Source organism: Rousettus aegyptiacus, unplaced genomic scaffold, assembly GCF_014176215.1.
Source record: "Rousettus aegyptiacus isolate mRouAeg1 unplaced genomic scaffold, mRouAeg1.p scaffold_m13_p_2, whole genome shotgun sequence".
Lineage (NCBI taxonomy): Eukaryota > Metazoa > Chordata > Mammalia > Chiroptera > Pteropodidae > Rousettus > Rousettus aegyptiacus.
Window position 1 is genome coordinate 40,784,398 of NW_023416295.1, and position 18,901 is coordinate 40,803,298.

Sequence of the window (18,901 nt, forward strand, 5' to 3'; positions counted from 1 at the left end):
TTTTATTTTTATCCTGATTTAGACTTCTATTGACAAATACACAAGTAGGAGACCACTATTCTTAGTGAGAGGAAATGCAGCTATAAATGTTTTATCTTGAAGCAATGCATTTTTATGCTAATAATTCCACTCTGTAAATTTTAAGATGGCATTCTATTTTCATACTTAGGACTAAAAAAGACATTTGCCTTAAATTCCACAAGCTTAATTACATGACCAGAGAATCACCTAAATAATTATCCCAGTCGCAGAAAAAAATAGCATACTTATATTGTTTAGCAAACCTGAATATTGGGAAGTAATTATAATTTCTGTAAGAAAACTAATATTAAAAAATTATAACTAGAAAGAAAAACTTTATAACCTGTAAACCCCTTAAAATTTGGTATTTTTTCAACTGAGAAATAATGCCACATCTGCACACCAGTGCAGTTTTATTCTACCTTAGTCAACTCTGCCTCTGGCTACATCTGCTGGCCAAGTTGCCACAACGAGAATGGTAACCCATATGAGATCAGGATTAGAAGTAAAAAATGCAACGAGGCACAGAATAGCTATCAAATTACAGTTATTTGACAATACTGCCTAATGGTGGATAGAAATCATCAATTTGGTAACAAAATATTCCATAAGACAATATCAAATTCCTGAGTGTGCCAGGATTTCATATTATTTTTTAGCTCAAATATTATATTATCAAAAGCAGCGCTTTATACGTTTTTGAGACCAATGGTTTAAAATTCAGTTTTGCATATTTAAGCTCATTACATGCTCTCATTAGGACTTGAAAGGAAAAAACTAGGCATTTAATAAAATTTCAAAAGTTTTCAATTTAATAATTCATTTATTTTTACTAATCTTTAGTAGTCAATCTTCGTATCCGCATTTTTACTTCATCAACAATCATCTCAGACACACCTTCTAACAAGACTGACTTAAAATATTACGACAGGAAACTATGCCTTCAGGAGCATGTTTATTGTGTTTGAGATGATACATCAGGTGCTCTCTGAGCTACAAAGGGTAAAAGGAAATCCTCTCATTACAAACTGACAAAGGTAAAAGGTAAAACATTTTTCACAACAGCATTAACCACATACTCAGAAATAGATCTGGGTTTAATACAAATGACATAATTCCTAGTCATCTACGGCTACTTTTATAACTTCATACAGATAATGAATTAGGCTAAAATGCACTATAATATTTGGTAGACTTCAGGACCAGTATCCTTAGTACATCACAAAATACATTTTGATATCCCAAAGAAGCAAGACTTGCAAGTAGGCATTTTAAACATAACTAATCTACAGCTACAAAGTTCTACTCTTGATAGCGTTTACCTTTTTGGGGAATCTCCCAGTCTCCAAAGGATAAAAGCAGAGAGTAGAATCAGTATAACATATACACAGAAGTCCGTATTGTAAAGGCTATAAAGATTTGCAGCACAGTGAGAAGATGCCTTCTGCTCCTTCACACTGCATACAAATTATGTGAATTATGTTGCGTATCTCTTGGTCCACTGTCTGGCTATCCTGTCATGTTCTGCTCTGTTGGTCAAATACTGAGTGGCTATGCTTCCAACCAGAGGATCCGCTGGAAAAGTGGAAAGAATATTAAAATATATGATGTCTTGAGGTACAGTTCTAATTATTCTATTAAACTGAAATGCTATTTTTTCAGCAGCATCTTGATATACAATGGCTAAAATTTCAAAATAAAAATGCTTAAAGTAACATAATCATCTGTGTATTTTAATATTCAAACTAGAAAACCCCCATTAAATAAAAAAATGTTGAGCTGATAATTTTTTAAAAAGATGAATGGCTTTAATATACAAACTTTTTTTTACTCTTGGAATTTTATTCAACAATGAAAGTATGCTAGATAATTATATTTCTGCCTTCTTATATTAAAAAAAACTAATTTTAAAATAAAAACTCAGGTCTAAATACAATTCTATTCAGAATAAAATGTTTCCTTCTTTCTGTGCAGTATGATTCAAATTATTATTCTTGTCTCCATTTGAAAACTTACCATTTTGCTTTAAATAGAATTCTGAACTAGAATCTTATATAAACCTTTATTTTGAATTTGCTTTTCAAAAAAGATATGTACACACGATACAATATGTGAAACATACCGAACAGCAGCCAGTAAAACGTAAAGCTCTCTCCCTTCCTGACTCGAATCACTCAGAAGTTTCTCTCCCTGGTAAATGACTGTTATCTGTTTATGGCATTTCTACCCAGAGATATCACACACACTTAGAATATTATTGTTATGCATATGTATTTTTTTTTCAGTGCCTTGCTTTTTTACATAAAGTATCTTAGAGTGCTTTCCCTATTAGTTCATATAGAACAGTCTCATTTTGTTAATAGGCGCATCTTCTATTAATGGACATTCTGATTGTTTCTAATCTTTTGCTTTAATAAATGATGCCACAAAAAATTATCCTTGTAGATATCCCTATTTCTCTGTCTGTCTACTATCTTTGGTATATGTATAACTGCTGAGCCTAAGATAATAGTAATAGCCTTAGTGATCAATCAAAAGTCAACTTCTTTTTGAAAAAAGACTTCTCAGTAAGATAAGATGCAAAATCCCTGGCTTAAACATCACTTTTTCAAGTCAGCTACCCATGTTAAAGATCATGTGAGGAAATTATGCATTAAAGTGTTATGAATTATGGAGTAATGACTTTATCTGAGTTTATATAATCATAATCTAGTCCAACTCTCTCATCAGCTATAATTTCTTAATATCCACTATTATTACATGTAATACAACTAACTATAATTCACAAAGGAAGAGAGAACAAGAAGCCCTTCATTACTAACGGTTGTTTTAAAGCACATGGCAGCATAAAAGAAAAGGAAGCATTAGTGTCAGAAAACTTTATTACTGTCAAAAGTGGTTTGCACAGCTATATAATTCAGAAAACAGTCCATCGATGATAGAAAACAATTATAGGATAGTATTCCACTATCTAATGAAAGTTATCGTGAAACTTCTGGTCTATTCTAAACTGAAAAAGCACTGATAATTTCCTGGCAAAATGTTTTATGCTGATCTTTCTACCGAAAGCATTTACTTCTCAAACCCACATTTAAGTCAACCAAGAAAATTCACTGGTCTCTGTAGCCTCATTGTATATGTTAATAAGTATTTGCTTACCAGGGTTGCAGTCTGTCAAAAGAGAACAAATCGACAGCAAAACCTTTGAAATAGTCAAAGCAGGACTCCAATTGTCTTTAAGGATGTCCAGACAGATGACTCCCTGACTGTTGATGTTGCAGTGATAGATTCTGGTGCGGAAAGTAACCTATGGGCAGTCACATTAAAAACAGAAAGAAAATGAAATCTTTCTTACCAACTATAACTCTCACCAGCAAAAATGAAGGGTAACACATTACAAATCATACTAAGTAACAAATAATTTAACGGAAGAGCAAATCAAATACCAGGCTTACGTGATAACAAAATTAAATGGTTTTATTTAATTTGGTTGAAAGAAATTGTTTTTACCAAGGATAGCAGGAAATACATTAATTTTTAAACCAAAGTGAGTAGTTGATTGGATTAGCTTAACCAAAACTAATGATACAATAATTCTATACATGTATGTGTGTATGTGTGCATGCACATACACAAGTGTGTGCCTGTGTATACACATACCCCTGTTTAAAGACACAGTGTGGGACAACAAAAATGAAAGGTAAGTAGGACTGGTAAAGAATTTTTTAAAAAACATAAAACAAAAGTTACATTAGTTTATAAGTAGAAAATATCAGTATCAATTCAGCTATTTCTTGCCACATGTCAGAAAATACTGGAGAAGGATTTGGAAGGAGATTGGTTAAATTACGAGCCTATTTCTAAACCTTTCATTTCCACGATTGGCTCACTGTCTTGTTAGACTCAGACAGTAAAATACAACACACAAGATCTTAAGCTACTAAATAAAGGAAGCTAATATATCCCTGAGATGTGTAAAAAAGAGAGGATAAACCATAAGAACAAATGCTATCAAGTTTCAAAACAATCACAAAAACTAACTGGGTGGTTAATTCTTAATTTGGAGTTGCAGAGAAAAAAAGTTTCTGATCTCTTGGAACTAGCAGTGTACCATGATCTTCCAAGTAGAGTCTGGAAAGAAAATATTAAAAGCCCTCAAAAGTGTTTTTCTGATAAGGATGTAAAATTAAAAAGAAGAAAGAAACCACTGTTCTTGCAAGAGTGAGGAGATGCAAAACTATGCACCTCTACAACTGTTCTAATACAATACATACTAGTTACACAGAGCTCTTAAAATGTGATTAGTTGAACTGAAATAGGCTACAAGGGTAAAATACATATCAGATTTCCAAGACTAAGTACCAAAAAGAGAATGTTAAATATCGCATTAATAATAATTGGTTATATGCTGAAATAAAAACATTTTAGATATATTAGGTTAAATAAAAACATTTTAGATATATTAGGTTAAATAAATATATTAGGTTAAATAAAAATAAATGTAATTTATTGTTTCTATTCTTTAATGTAGCTACTAGGAAATTTAAAATTACATGTGTAGCTTGCATTATATTTTATTAGACAGGTCTGCTCTAGAATGTAGGAATAATATATGTTCAGATCATTCACAACTGACTGTATGCATGGTTTACAAACAATATATTTTGAATTCTTTCAGCTATTCATGAGTGAATAGAAGAAAACTGAATTTTATTATTATATTTCATGAAGTTCAACACCTTATCTGAACTTCAAAAATAGGCAGTACTGTAAAGAAATAATTGTACCTAACACTAACATAAAAGGAGAAGTCTTATTTCTTTTTTACTTGTCCAACTACAGATCTGAATATTGCTTCATAATACTATATAAGGTATCTTAGGCAAGAGGAACTAATCAACATTAAAGCATTAAAAAATTCAAAATTGAGACCACTGAAAAAATTAACATGCTAAATAACCATTACATTAATCAAAGTGATTATGATCAATTGTATATAGAACGACAGTTTGGAACTGCTGCATCGATTTCTATTTTTCCTTTAAAAGATGCTAAGAAAGAAGTCTAATAGATTTTCCTCACATGTGAAGATAATTTTGTAAAAAATAAATCTTGTGAAACTTTTTTGCTGCTTTTGCTACCAGGTTAAAACTACTTTCCAGTATGAAAAACAAGGCATGTAGAAATAAGTATCACTATTTACAAATATAGTCATGAGCAATTTTGCTAAAGTTTTGTTTCCTATAATACAGAAAGCTGCTGAATTCAAGTTGAGCAGTTAGTGATGTACTGCCATTTAACACGTCATTTGTTTTCTTTTTCTGTTTATATAATAGCTTACTTGTTGTATTTTGCAATTTCATTTCTTTCATCTGTACACAGTTGAGAGAAATAGCTGCAAAAAAAAAAGGACATGGGCTATCTTCTATTTTTACCTTCCTCAATTATTTAGGTTTCCTAGAAGGAGAACATGAGAGAAGATATACACACTTACCTCATTGTCTCCTTCTTATGAATACTATTTGTGGTATTATTAGCATGAGGGTTTGGTCCCTTTATTTGATTAATCTAGTAAAACATACACTACAACATACCTGGGAACATTAAATAAGACAATCATTTAAAAATCTTAAATTTTGATGGGAACACATAGTAAAGAACTCAAAAAACTGACACCTATAATTGACAAAAAAAAAAAAAAAATTTTTTCTTATTAGATGTTTTCATTATGGGGTCGGACTGGCAAAGAGAACGTCAGAGGTTTTATGCTGACCATGAAATACAGTTCTAATCTCACATGGAATCGAGCTGCATCAGAAAAGGTGCTGGTGGCTTCATCATGGAGACTGCAGATGTGATATAATGTAGCCACTGAATCTTAAGTCCCAGGAGCCAAGAGGTCAGCTCGGCTGTGGCTGTCTGGGCCAGGGCTCCCGGACCTCACGCCGACCACAGCTCCAGCAGCCTTGATCACCCGAGGGGCACAAAATGAGTGGGGACACCAACATCTCTCTGAAAGTGTTTGGCATCTGCAATTTGAGGTAAATACCACTAGGTGGAACTGTCTGTTACTAGATAATGGAAAAATGATTTTTTAAAAACAAAACAAAACAAATCCTTTATTTTTACACACACCAACACATGCATGCACATGTATATGACTGCAGGCATTATACCAATACATGCATTTTAAAGAGAATTGGGAAGAGAAGGAACAAGGTTGAAAAGAAAAACATTTCACCATAGTTAAGGGCTTGACAACACATATGGTGAAAGTCTCTGTGACTAAAGCATAATAGTGTGCAGGCTTAATATTGGTGGTTTTTGTCTGATGGCTTGACCATTTTATAATGAGAAGGCAGAGGAGAAAGCTATTTAAGTAACTGTCATGTTTAAGACTTGAAAAATAACTGCCGGTCACTATAAAGCACAACTCATCCCTTCTCTCTGTTATCCATTTATTCATATTCTGTGACATGTCACCCAGCCACCCTCATTCTCTATTACATAATACCTACGGAGGGCACAAAATAAATTTACTAAATAGTATTAGTGTCCCCCTCTTCTTTGCCATGGCTTTCTATTTTTTGCTCATCTATAAAGACAGGTATTTAACACAAAATTCAACTTATTTAACCCTTATTTCTGAAAGGTGTCAAACAGGTTTATTTCTTATCCCAATGTTTCTCAAGGAAGGTTTGCAGGACACTTCCTGCTCATATTAAAAACCTAAAATTTATCTGCTTTATTGATGTGCAAAGTGGCATGTTTTTATTTACAATTAACGAACACCCTTTCTGCTGATTACAAAGTTATTTATAAAAGGCAGAAACCAATTACTTTAACAGTTTCAAAATTCTTGGTTACATGAGTTTCCATATCAATCCAAGAAAAACAATGAAATTAAAATGATTACATCAATACACATGTAACCTCTAGGACAAACTGATTTTGGAGAGGGATAAATGTTAAAGAACACACTTCTAGGTTCTTACCTTTGGTGGCTTAAATGGATAATCAGATGAAAATGTGATATCCAGAAAAAACACACCACCTTCATACACAGAACCTGGTGGACCAAGTATAGTCGATCTCCATTCATAAATGTTATCTCCTTTAGGCCCAGCACTATTAAAAAGAAATTAAAAATCAATGTATATATCTGTAAACAATGAATGTTAACATCTTAAACAAATTTAGTATTAAAGGTAAATTAGCGACCTACAGCAACAAGCCCCAATGAGTGCATGCATGTGTGTATAAACGTATTTGGAAATATTTCAAACTTACAGGAAAACTGCAAGAACTAAGAACACATATATAACTTCACCCAGAATCTCCTTCTGTCAGCATTTTGCCGACTTTGCTTGACTACCCCTCCCCTTTTCTTTCTCTATGTGTATGTACATGTACATATGTATACACACCAAAAGTGCTTTTTTGAGCCATTTGAGAGTAAGTTAAATACAGCGTAGCCTTTCTTCATAAATACTTCAGTGTGCATTTCCTAAAATAACCTCTAATACGACCACAATATAGATACAACTCTAAGCAGACTATCAATACTTCTACCTACAATTTGCAAAATTATGTTGTCAACTGACCCAGTAATGCCTTAAACAAACAAACACAAACAAACAAACAAAAACATTAAATTTTTCTCCAGATTCAGGATCCAGTCTTGGGATAATCCATGTCCTAAGTCTTCAGTCTTCTTTAATATGGAGACTTTCAGCCTTTGACTTTATAACATTAACATTTTTGAGGAATGGTTTTTTAATAGAATGCTCATCATCTTGAACTTGTCTAATGTTTCCTCATGATTAGATGCAGGTGGTGCATTCCTGGCCAGAAAAGCACATTAAGTGATGTGTTCTCAGGGTATTACATAGGGAGGCACATAGTATTCACCTGTCCCTCATTGGTGATGTTAATTTTTATTACCCAGATCAAAAGCTGTCCAATTTTCCTACTGCTTAGTATCTTTTCCCTGCAACCAACAGGCAACTTGTGGACAGAGACTTTAAGACCATACAACTATTCTGCTCTTCATCAACATTCCTTCCCTAGATTTAACACCCATCTGTGATTCTTGGCTGAACTGGGCTATGATGGCGTTGATTAAATCATGATTTTCCAACTCCAGTATTATCTCCACTGGACTAATCTTAACTTTCTGAACTAATGTACTATATAAAGCTTTTCTTCTTTTAAGGTGACCATCAGTTTAGAAATGATCTGTGTATGTTTGATTTAAAATAAGTACAAGCCAGCACTGATAAATCAACCATATTAATTGCAATATGACACAATAGTTTAAATGCTTTAACTATTATAGTTTATTAATTCTAAAACATAAACTGTGACCTATAAACAGGTAAATGCTATCGATAACCGAATAAGTGCTCTGAAAAACAGTTCATACAGAAAGGCCATAGAAAACTTGACAGTATAATCAAAAAAGTTTATAGGATGCTTTAATAATCTATCTTTAAGGCAGATACATATGACAAAATCTTATTTTATAAGTTTTAAGTATATACACAGCAATCAGAAATAATTGCAGTAATGGCTCACTGTTCTGTTATCACTTGAGAATCATGTACATTCCTTAGGTGAATTTTCATTGTAACTAAAAACATATAAAACCAGGTACCGATTTTGTTTTTAAAAATATGTTAAACCTGATTCAATAGCATTTCCTTTTTCTAAGTTATTTTTTTCCCCTCAGTTGCTCAAACTAATCATTATAAATTAAATTAAGCTACTTTACTAAAATGTTCCTAAACTATACATGTCACACACCAGTGGTGGTGGTGGTGGTGGTGGTGGTGGTGGTGGTGGTGGTGGTGGTGGTGGTGTTAGCTAAGGTTTACTTCATCCTTATTATAAGCCAGGCACTGTTCAAAGTATCACAGCACAAAACTCATTTAATTCTCCTTACAAATCTAGCGAAGATTTAGAGAGTTAAATACTTTCTGTATTTACTACATCTACAAAATGAGTCACACAGAATTTAGACAAAGTCTGTGAACTAGTCTGTATTGTCCTCAATGGTTTGCTTTACTTCCTCTTATAATTTCAATGCTTCCATATCTGATTTAATTCCCAGTCAAATTTTGCAAGTAATCATTTGTGTAAGAATCCAAGGGGAGCTGTTCTCCACAGAAACCAAATTTCTTCAATGATATTTTTTGGTTCTTAGCAGAACTGTTATGCTTCAGATAGTTGGATAGCAGGTAAGTTGGGGGTTACTATATTTTAATGAATCATAGAACTTCAGACTGAAAAGGATCTTGTTGAGGCCAAACTCCTCCCCTTACATATGAAGAAACCAAGGCACAGAAAGTAAATAATCCATCTTAAATTTCTTCTGCTAGTTGGTAGCAAGAGCTGAGATTTCCACACCAAACTCTTGGTTCTTAAATTTGCTGCCTTATCATGCTATTTGCTACAGGTCAAAAGATGTATTTATTACAGCAGAATATTAAATGTGACTTTCCCTTTGTCTTGCAGTAGACTGAGTAGCGTTGTAGTTTATTGTAGTGTGATTCCTTTACTGTTGTGTTCCAAAAACACCTAGCGTAGGGTGAGGGCTAAACTTGTGTTTGCTGCCTTGTGTTTGCTGCTTTGTTTGAATTAAGAAGCCCTTTCTCCTTCTTACAAAGGTGCCATCTGCTAGTCAAGACCTGGGGGCAGGTAGGGAAGGGGAGGGAGGAAAGTGTTGGATCAAGGTTTGACTTTCCACTCTAATTCAAACAAAGCATTTTATAGGCTAGCACCAGACTTGCCACTGAGGATTCAGAGCTGAGTAGAAAATAAGTGATAAATGCTGAAAATCTCAAGAGAGGAGCTATTTACACCTTTCACTAGTTTTCATTCTCTGTTCCACAAGGGCAACACTCCAGCAACTCTACATTCCGTCTTAGATCATCTATTTTCCCCTCTCTTGTGAATCACACCGACAACAATACCACAATGTTGTTTCCCCAATCTTTATTAATACCTCCTCCCGCCCCCATTTCTCTAACCCCTCTATCTCATGTTATCTTAACAGGCTTACTCTCTATCACTCCACTGAAACAGCTCTCATCCAACCTTTCTATGCTAGACTCAAAGTTCATTTATCAAATCCTAATCTTTTTTTGCCTGGTGCAACATTTAACACAGTTGATCACTTCCTCCTCCTTGATATACTTTCCTCTGTTTCCTTCCGAGAATAATATACTTACTGGTTTTCCTCCTAACTTTCCTGACCCCTCCTTCTCAACCACTATTGCTATTCTTTACCTCCCTAATAACATCTAAATATTGTCAGTCCTCCAGAGCTCAGTCCTTGGGCCTTCTATTTTCTACCTATATCCATTCTTTGATGATTTTATGCAATTCTATAGCTTTCAACAGAGCCAATGAGCTCTTAACTCCTAAATCTCTATCTCCAGCCTAGATTTCTATCCTGAAATCCAGAGCTATGTATACTAAATGATCACTAAAAAGTCTAATAATTTTGAAAAATGCCTCAAATTTAACATGTTACATCCACATTGAGTTCTTGATATTCTAATTCCTCCTACAGTCTTCATTATTTCGGTTAACAGCAACTCCATTCTTCCAGTTCGTAGGGGCAAAAGCCTAGACCTAGACCTCATCCTTGACAACATTCTTTCTACCCCACATCCAGTTTATGAGCAAATTTTATTCATTTACCTTCAAAACATACCCCAAATTTTACTACTCCCCACTCCTACCACCCCCACCTTAACTCAACCACCAACATCCTCTGCCTGGTTAACTACAATAGCCTCCCTGCTTTCCCCTTTGACCCTAGACCCACCACGGTAATCTCTTTTCAATATGACAAACAGGCAGAGAGTAAAAAGTAAATCAGATCATGCAACTTTGGTCAAAACTATCCAAAGGCTAACCTTCTTATCATTCTGTGTTAAAGTCAAAGTCTATGACCCTACGAGGCATTGTATAATACGCTGCCATCACCACCACCACCATCCTTCTTATCTGTTCCTCTCTTCCTTGTTCAACTGGCTGAACAACCAGTTTCTCCAACATATAATGTACACTTCCACCTCAGGGCCTCCGAACCAGTTGTGTCTCTATGAATGCTCTTCCTCAAGATATCCACATGGTTTGCTTCATCACCTTCTGCAGGCTTGACTCAAAAGTCATCTTCTCAGCGAGCCCTTTCCTGGCCACTTTATCTAAAATGTCACACATGATCTCCATGTTTCATATCCTCCTTTCTATTTTTTCTCCATAGCATCTATTACTCTCTAACACAATATATACTTTATCTATTTATCAGACTTACTGTCTTCTACTAAAATATAAGCTCCATCAGGTTACAAGATGTGGGCTCTCACATTTACAGTGGATGGGGTTTCTTATGCCCTAAAAGTTTGATGTATTTTAATAACTCAAAGTGATTGAAGAGTTGTGGGATATGCCCAATGGGAGAAGAAAAGAAAATCTTACAGAGTAAATTTAATGGCAGGAGGAATAGAAAGGGGAAAGGGAAGAAAAAAAGAAAGAAAAAAAAGGGGAAAGAGGGAAGCGAAAAGGGAACTTTTTCTTGTATTATCTTCATAAGGAAGGGTTCATTTACTTCATAATTTACTGACAGAGCAAAAGTAAAATTCATTCCAGTTCTGAGTCAAATAATGAAGAAAAAAAAAATGCAGAGACGAAATTGACGGGGGCTTTGCTTACTGAAACCTCAACATGCACTAATACCAAAAAGAAAGATCAATAGTTAAATTCCACAACTGAGGACTTAATTCTTTGTTTAAATAGCATCAAGAAAATGAGAAGCACCTTTATTCTATTGTTTTCCCCTGAAAACACTCATTTCTTCCTTTTAAATACCATGTTTCCCATAAGCTATTATATCTTGCACACCTGGGAATTTTCTGTTGCTAGCTGCTCTTACTGCTAACAAGTGGCACTATTTCAGACATTAGCAGCAACTGATATTTTAGCAAAATCCATTTCTCATTGCTTGATTTTTTTTTTTTTTCAGTGATTACTGTTATTGCAAGGGTCATAAACACGATACCTTTCCAGCACTGGAATGATTCTCTATAAGAACTTTCAAATGCTTAATTTAATAACGGATTCAATTTACAAATATACTTTTTTAATATAATGGTTTTAACACATACAATTTAATCCCATACTAAGCCAAATGCAAAGATTTATACTACATTCTAAAAGTTTTTTTATCCTTCTGGCAAAAAGTCTTATCTTAAAATGAGCTTAACTAAATTTAAGTAGAGAAGAACATAACAATGACTTAATTCTGACTTTATATAACTATGAAAACTGCAGTGTATGGTGAGAGTCCCATTTTAAATCGTTAAATTGTTAACATAAATATTCCTATGTGTGTAGTCTGTTTTGAAATGAAAAAAAAAAAAATCTTACTAAGTTCTTAAGCATGGGTTTAATTTTATGGCTACAAAAATGAAAGAGCTTGAACTAAGATGCCATAACTTCTATAGGCCTTATGCACCTTGACTAAATTCTAAAGTACTACATAGCAAAATCTAATAAAAATATAAAGAACAAAATAAATGAAGAAATAGTCTTTGTCCATGGGTAAGAAGATTCAATGTTGTCAAGACGTCAGTTCTTCCAAACTTGATCTATAGATTCAATGCCACTCCAATCAAAATCCCAGCAAGTTATTTTGTGTATAACAACAACTGATTCTAAAGTTTATATGGAAGGGGAAAAGAGGCAGAAGACTCAGAATAGCCAATTCATCACTGAAGGGGAACAAAATCAGAGGACTGACACTACTCAATATCAAGATTTACTATAAAGCAAAAATAACCAAGACAAAAGAATATATAGATCAATGAAACAGAAGATCCAGAAATAGACCCACAGAAATAAAGTCAAAAGTTACCTTTGACAAAGGAGCAAAGGCTACAATGGAGCAAAGATAGTCTTTTCAAAAAATAGTTCTGAACCAGGACATCCACATATAAAAACATGAAATTTACAAAGCCTTAATATTCTTTATAAACATTAACTCAAAATGGATCACAGACCTAAAATAAAATGCAAAACTATAAAACTCTTACAAGATAACATAGGAGAAAACCTAGATGACCTTGGGTATGGCATTAACATTTTAGATATAACACCAGAGGCATGATCCATGAAAGAAATAATTAATTGATAAGCTAAACATCATTAAAGTTAAAATCTGCTCTGCAAAAGACAATGTCAGAGAATAAGATAATTTATAGACTAGGAGAAAATAACTGTAAAAGACCCATCTGATAAAGAACTATTATCCAAGATTTAAAAAGAACTCTTAAAACTCAGCAAGATAATGAACAATTCAATTTAAAAATGGGCAGAATACCTGAAAAGATGCCTCACCAAAGAAGATATACAATGACAAACATATGAAAAGATATTTGACATCATATACTGTTATGTTTTGTGTGCTCTAAATAACCCCTAATATGATGGTTATTATTAGGAGGGGGACCTTTGGAAGGTGGTTAAGTCATGAGGATATAGCTGTCATGAATGAACGAATATTCTTATAAAAGAGACCCCAGAGCTCTTTGACCTTTTCTGCTATGGAAGGACACAAGAAGGTAGCCGTCTATGAACCAGAAAGCAAGCAAGCCCTCAGCAGACACCAAATTTTTACCTTCTTGGCCTCCAGAATCATAAGAAATAACTTTCTGTTGTTTATAAGCCACTCAATTTACAGTGCTCTGTTAGAACAGCCCAAAGGGACTAAGACACGTCATTAAGGAACTGCAAATTAAAACAAGATACTACTCCATACCTATTAGAATGGCCAAAATTCAAAACACTGACAACAATAAATGCTGACAAGAATGTGAAGCAACAGTAACTCTCATTCATTGATGGTGGTGGGAATGCAAAATGGTATGGCCACTCTGGAATATGGTTTAACAGTTGCTTACAAAACTAAACATATTCTTACCATACAATCCAGCAATTGTGCTCCTTGGTATTTAATGAACTTAAAACTTATGTCCACACAAAAATCTACACAGAGAAGTTTGCAGCAGCTTTACTCATAACGGCCAGAACTTGGAAGCAACCAAGATATCCTTTAGTAAGTCAATGGATAAACTGTGGTACATACAGATGATGAAACATTATTCAGCACTTAAAAAAGAAAAAGAAAAGAAAAAAAGAAAAAAAGTTATCAAATCATAAAAGTGGAGGAAATGTACATGCATATTACTAAGTGGAAGAAGGCAATCTGAAAAGGCTACATACTATATAATTCCAACTATATGACATGATGGAAAAAGCAAAACTATGGAGAAAGTAAAAAGATAAGTGGTTACCAGGGGTTTAGGCAGAGAGATGGACAGGCAAGGGCACAGAGGATCTTTAGAACAGTCTAAGTATTCTGCGTGGTATTACAATACTGAATACATGTCATTATGCATTTGTCAAAACTCAAAGAATGTAGAACATCAAGAATGAACCCTAATGTAAACTATGGTCTTTGAGTGATAACGATGTGTCAAATATAGGTTCATCAATGGTAACAAACCTACCAGTGTGATGAGGGATGTTAGTAGTGAGGAGGTTGTGCATGTGAAGACAGCAGGTATATGGGAGCTCTTTACACCTTTTGTTCAGTTTTGCTGCGTACCTAAAACTGCTCTTAAAAAAGTAAAGTGAATCAATGAGGAAAAAAATACAAATAAAGTATAGAACAATGAAATGTTTCTATATTAAAGCGAGAAGTAGAAAATGTTTAAGTGTTGGTTTATAAAAACAGTTTCCAACTTGTTTTAATATCAGGTACTCTGAAACTTGGAACACTTTTTAATCACAGTTACATAAATGGTGGTTTCAAAGCTGGCTCACGAGTCATTTCCCCATGACTTTAAATAAGGTACTGTTTATCTGCAGATCCCTGGTTTTTCTCTTACTAATGGAGACATCAAGAATGCCTATCTTCCACTCCAAAATGCTAATTCAAACACTCATCACCCCTTCTCCTCCTAGTCCACTACACTCTCCTATAAAGCCTAGTGAGTTCTACCTTTTCAGAAACACAGGAAACAGGGAAAGGTAATCTTAGTTATCAATGAGCTGTTCACTTGAACAAAGTAATCCATAGTGGTCAGAGCTTTGACATATTTCTGGTATATAGAATAAATTTAATTAAGTACATCAAAAGCTAAAAGGACATGTGTTAACTAGACTGGAAACCTAAGCAACCTCTGTATTGAGAAACTGTATCCCAACAAGAATAGCAGCTGTAGCAACAACAGCAAGCATCTGCATTGACCAAGAGCTGTGTGTTGCCACGAGGCACTAGGTTAAATGGTATGTATCTCATTTAACCCTCACAGTAATACTATCTTACTGAGATAGATACTGAAAATGAGAAAATCAAGGCTCACAGCAGTTAAGTAGTTTCCCCTTAAGTCTTGCGGCTAGCACACAGGCAAACAGTATCTAGACAGCATACAATCTTAATCATCTCTATTTCTTTCCAAACGTCAAACAATTGTTTTGTAAGTGAAAAAGTGGTGTTCCTGAGTGCCAAGTTGAAAGTAATTAGGAGTTTACAATTTATTAGGGAGAGATATAAGACAATGGAAGAAGGGAAAAAACCAGAAACAACACAGGGAAATAATTCTACTAACTAAAATAATGGACCTTGTTATCTGCTAGCAATTCACAATTACCTTCCCCCAGAATGACTTTTCTCTGGTAAATATAAGACCTTGTGAAGTCTAGTGAAGAATGATATTGCTTATTAATCCATACTGTGCCTTTTTGAGCATATAAATTCACTTTGATTTGAGCTTTTACAATATGCAAAGTACAGTATTTTGCATATTTTCCACAGTAGAGTCAATGGAGAAAGTAGAAATATATTCATTCATTAAAGATTTAAGTGTCTACTTTTTGTGCTGGGTACCTGTGCTGGAAACTAAAGATGAAATAGCCACTGACTTCAGGGAAATTACCACCTAGCTGGGGGTATTGATATTAATCAAAAGTACAAAAAAATGTGAAACAGAAGATGTGGTACAAAGGAGAGGTATACCTTGCTGAGTGCTAAGGGGATGTGACCTAGTTAAGAAGATCAGAAAAGATTCACAGAGGAAGCAATGCTTGAGATGATATTTTAAAAACCCAGTGGGAGTTTACTACAAGTAGAAGGGAGAACTGGAAAAGGCTGAACAGCATACGTAAATGCCCTGAGGCAGTAAGAAGCAAGGGGAGTGGCAAGGCCTATAAATAAGGTCACAGTGATAGAGGCAAAGAGAAGGGAGTGAAAGAAGAAATGAACTAAAGAGGAAAGTAGTAACAAATGGCCATGCAGAACCTTATCAGACTATATTAAAGGTATGTCTTTATTCTAAATGTAATAGGAAGTCATCAAAACATGTTAAGCAAGGGAGGAGGGCATACTAATATTTACATTTTGAAAAGCTTCCTCAGTGTAGAGAGAATGGTCTGGCAAAGGACCAGAGGGGCTGTAGGGGAACTACTGTAGAGTAATCCAGGTGAAGATGACAGCAGGCTGGACTAAAGTGATATTAGGAGAAGCTGATGGATTTGAGAGGTACTTCAGTAAAAACCAATCAAACTCATGTTTTTGAAATACGAGAGGTGAAGGAGATGGCGATATCAAAACTTGTAGTTTTCTGGACTGAGATGACTATAGATGCCATTAACTAAGGCAAGAACAATGAGAAAGAAGCTGGTTTTAGAAATACTAGGATTAAGATATATTTGAAATAAACTAGAAATAGACATGTTAAAGATGCATTTTCAAAGATATATATGTGTATATATACATGTATATATAAAATACATATATATGTATGTGTGTGTGTGTGTGTTCCACCCCCCCTCCAAGATATATATGTATGTATCTTTACAACTCAAGAGTTGGGCCCTGGGCTGAGAACTTGGTACACAGGTGGTAATTAATGACCTTTTAGGTAGAATGGGCCTGATTATGAAGAGTGAGACAAGGAGATAACATCTGGGATGAGAGAACGACATCTAAGTCACGATAATATGTAGCAGACCTGTGACAGGTGTATAATAGAGGGACAAAAAAAAGTAAATGGGAGCAAAGCAGAGGAGAGATTATGGGAAGAAACTGGGTTTGAAAAGGATATCAGAAAATAAGGAAGACTTCATCTGCTAAGGATATGAAGATCGTACAAGCTCACGGTGAGAAAAATAAAAATAACTTGGAAAGATCTCCAAGAAATATGTTAAATGAGGGGAAAAAGGAAGGTAGAGAGCAGTGGATATGAACGGTTTCTACTATAGGGATAAACTATCTGCATGCTGGATGTGTGTACTGGTAATATGAACTGATGCTCCTGGAAAGATACATAAGAAAATACTAATAATGGTGTTCTCTAAGAAGGATTTAGTAATCTGGAGTAGAAAGAAAACTACTTTCATTGTATACTCTATTCTGAATTACACACACACACACACACACACGTTAAGTTTTATATGCCTGAAGCACTAAGACCACAGGAGTAAATCTAAACTATAAAAGATTTCAAATAGGCAGAGTAAATTTGTATGATATGCTTTATTATCCTCAATCCTAAAACTGGAGAACTCTGGCAATAGAGATTCCCAAACTCTGAAATAATACAGATTTAATAAGAGCTTTTAGAGATCTTAGCTAGAACTACTTATCCTTTCTTAGGTAACTTCCTTCCTCCCATTGCACACTGTAAAGTTAAGGGCTCCTTCGAAACTTTAGCTATTCTGTCAATATGCTGTAAAGCTGTATCAAAAGTCAAACATATTTGACAGGATCATCTGTCTTATTTTTATTTTCCACCTTCTACTTTAAGACAGAGTATGACTGTGTAAAATACACAAGCTGGCAAATGTGCCAAGCTCTAGTCTAGTTTATCATAAAGCTTAAACTAAGGATAGACTCCAAAAGCACCCATTTGGCCTTTAGTATTTCTACACATTTTGTTTTGAAGTTTGATACAAGGACCAAGTATAGAAATGTAGGATCTCCTATGAATTGTGTGTTGTGGGCTGCATCTTTGTTCAAAACTTAATAATGCCCACATAGAATCTCTGACCTGTAAAAGACTTTTAAAATTCAATAAACCTTTATCCTGCTTTATGAAAGATCATTTTCCTCAGTGGATAATATAATTATAAAGCTTCAACATATATGTATACATATAGATATAAAACAGTGAGGTACTCCCAAAACTCAGTGTTAATGATTCATTCTTGTAACATTTATTGAGTATCTACTATGTACTGAGCACTATCAGGTACTGAAAGAAGTGTGATAAACAGAACAGACACCAACCCTACCCTCATTGAGATTATACAAATACTGAACAAACAACACAAAATTATAACATGAAATAATACTAGATAAATCTGAAGTCGCTTAACATAAGCAGAGTATCTTCCCAAAAAGAGTACAGGAAAAATAGTAACTAACAAATTAATCCTATGGTTTTTTTGTCCTAACACATCTAAAGCATGGCTACATTCTCATCAGTTAACATTAGTTCACTCAAGTAATAAGGGGAGAAAGAGAGAAGAACAGTATGGATAAAATCTCCCAGGTGATTTTAATAAGCAATCCTGTTAGGAACTACAGCAGGTCCTTGAATATGCTGTTTTATTTTAAGTTGATAAGGTGCCACAGGAACTTAAATCTTGGTTGCATCCATTAGGATATGATAAAATCAGTTTTGTTATTCACTTGACCCTTGAATGCTAGGGTTAGGGGATGCCAATCTCTTTGCAAAGTCAAAAGTCCACAAATAACTTTTGACTCCCTCAAAACTTAACTACTAATACCTTATTGTTGACTGGA

The 18,901-nt window shown here is 34.3% G+C and overlaps 1 protein-coding gene across 6 annotated transcripts in view; it reads right to left on the reverse strand.

Moving 5' to 3' along the window:
* Positions 1–957: 957 nt before the first annotated feature.
* Positions 958–18,901, reverse strand: part of UBE2E3 (ubiquitin conjugating enzyme E2 E3) — a 75,855-nt gene continuing 57,911 nt past the window's right edge. For all 6 annotated transcript variants that reach the window (XM_036236019.1, XM_016164616.2, XM_016164612.2 and 3 more), the window contains exons 4-6: positions 7,017–7,149; positions 3,181–3,328; positions 958–1,596 (exon numbers count right to left, since the gene is read on the reverse strand). In XM_036236019.1, the coding sequence (XP_036091912.1) occupies positions 1,499–1,596; positions 3,181–3,328; positions 7,017–7,149 (379 nt within the window). In that variant the 3' untranslated portion in view covers positions 958–1,498. The remainder of the gene's footprint in view (positions 1,597–3,180; positions 3,329–7,016; positions 7,150–18,901) is intronic.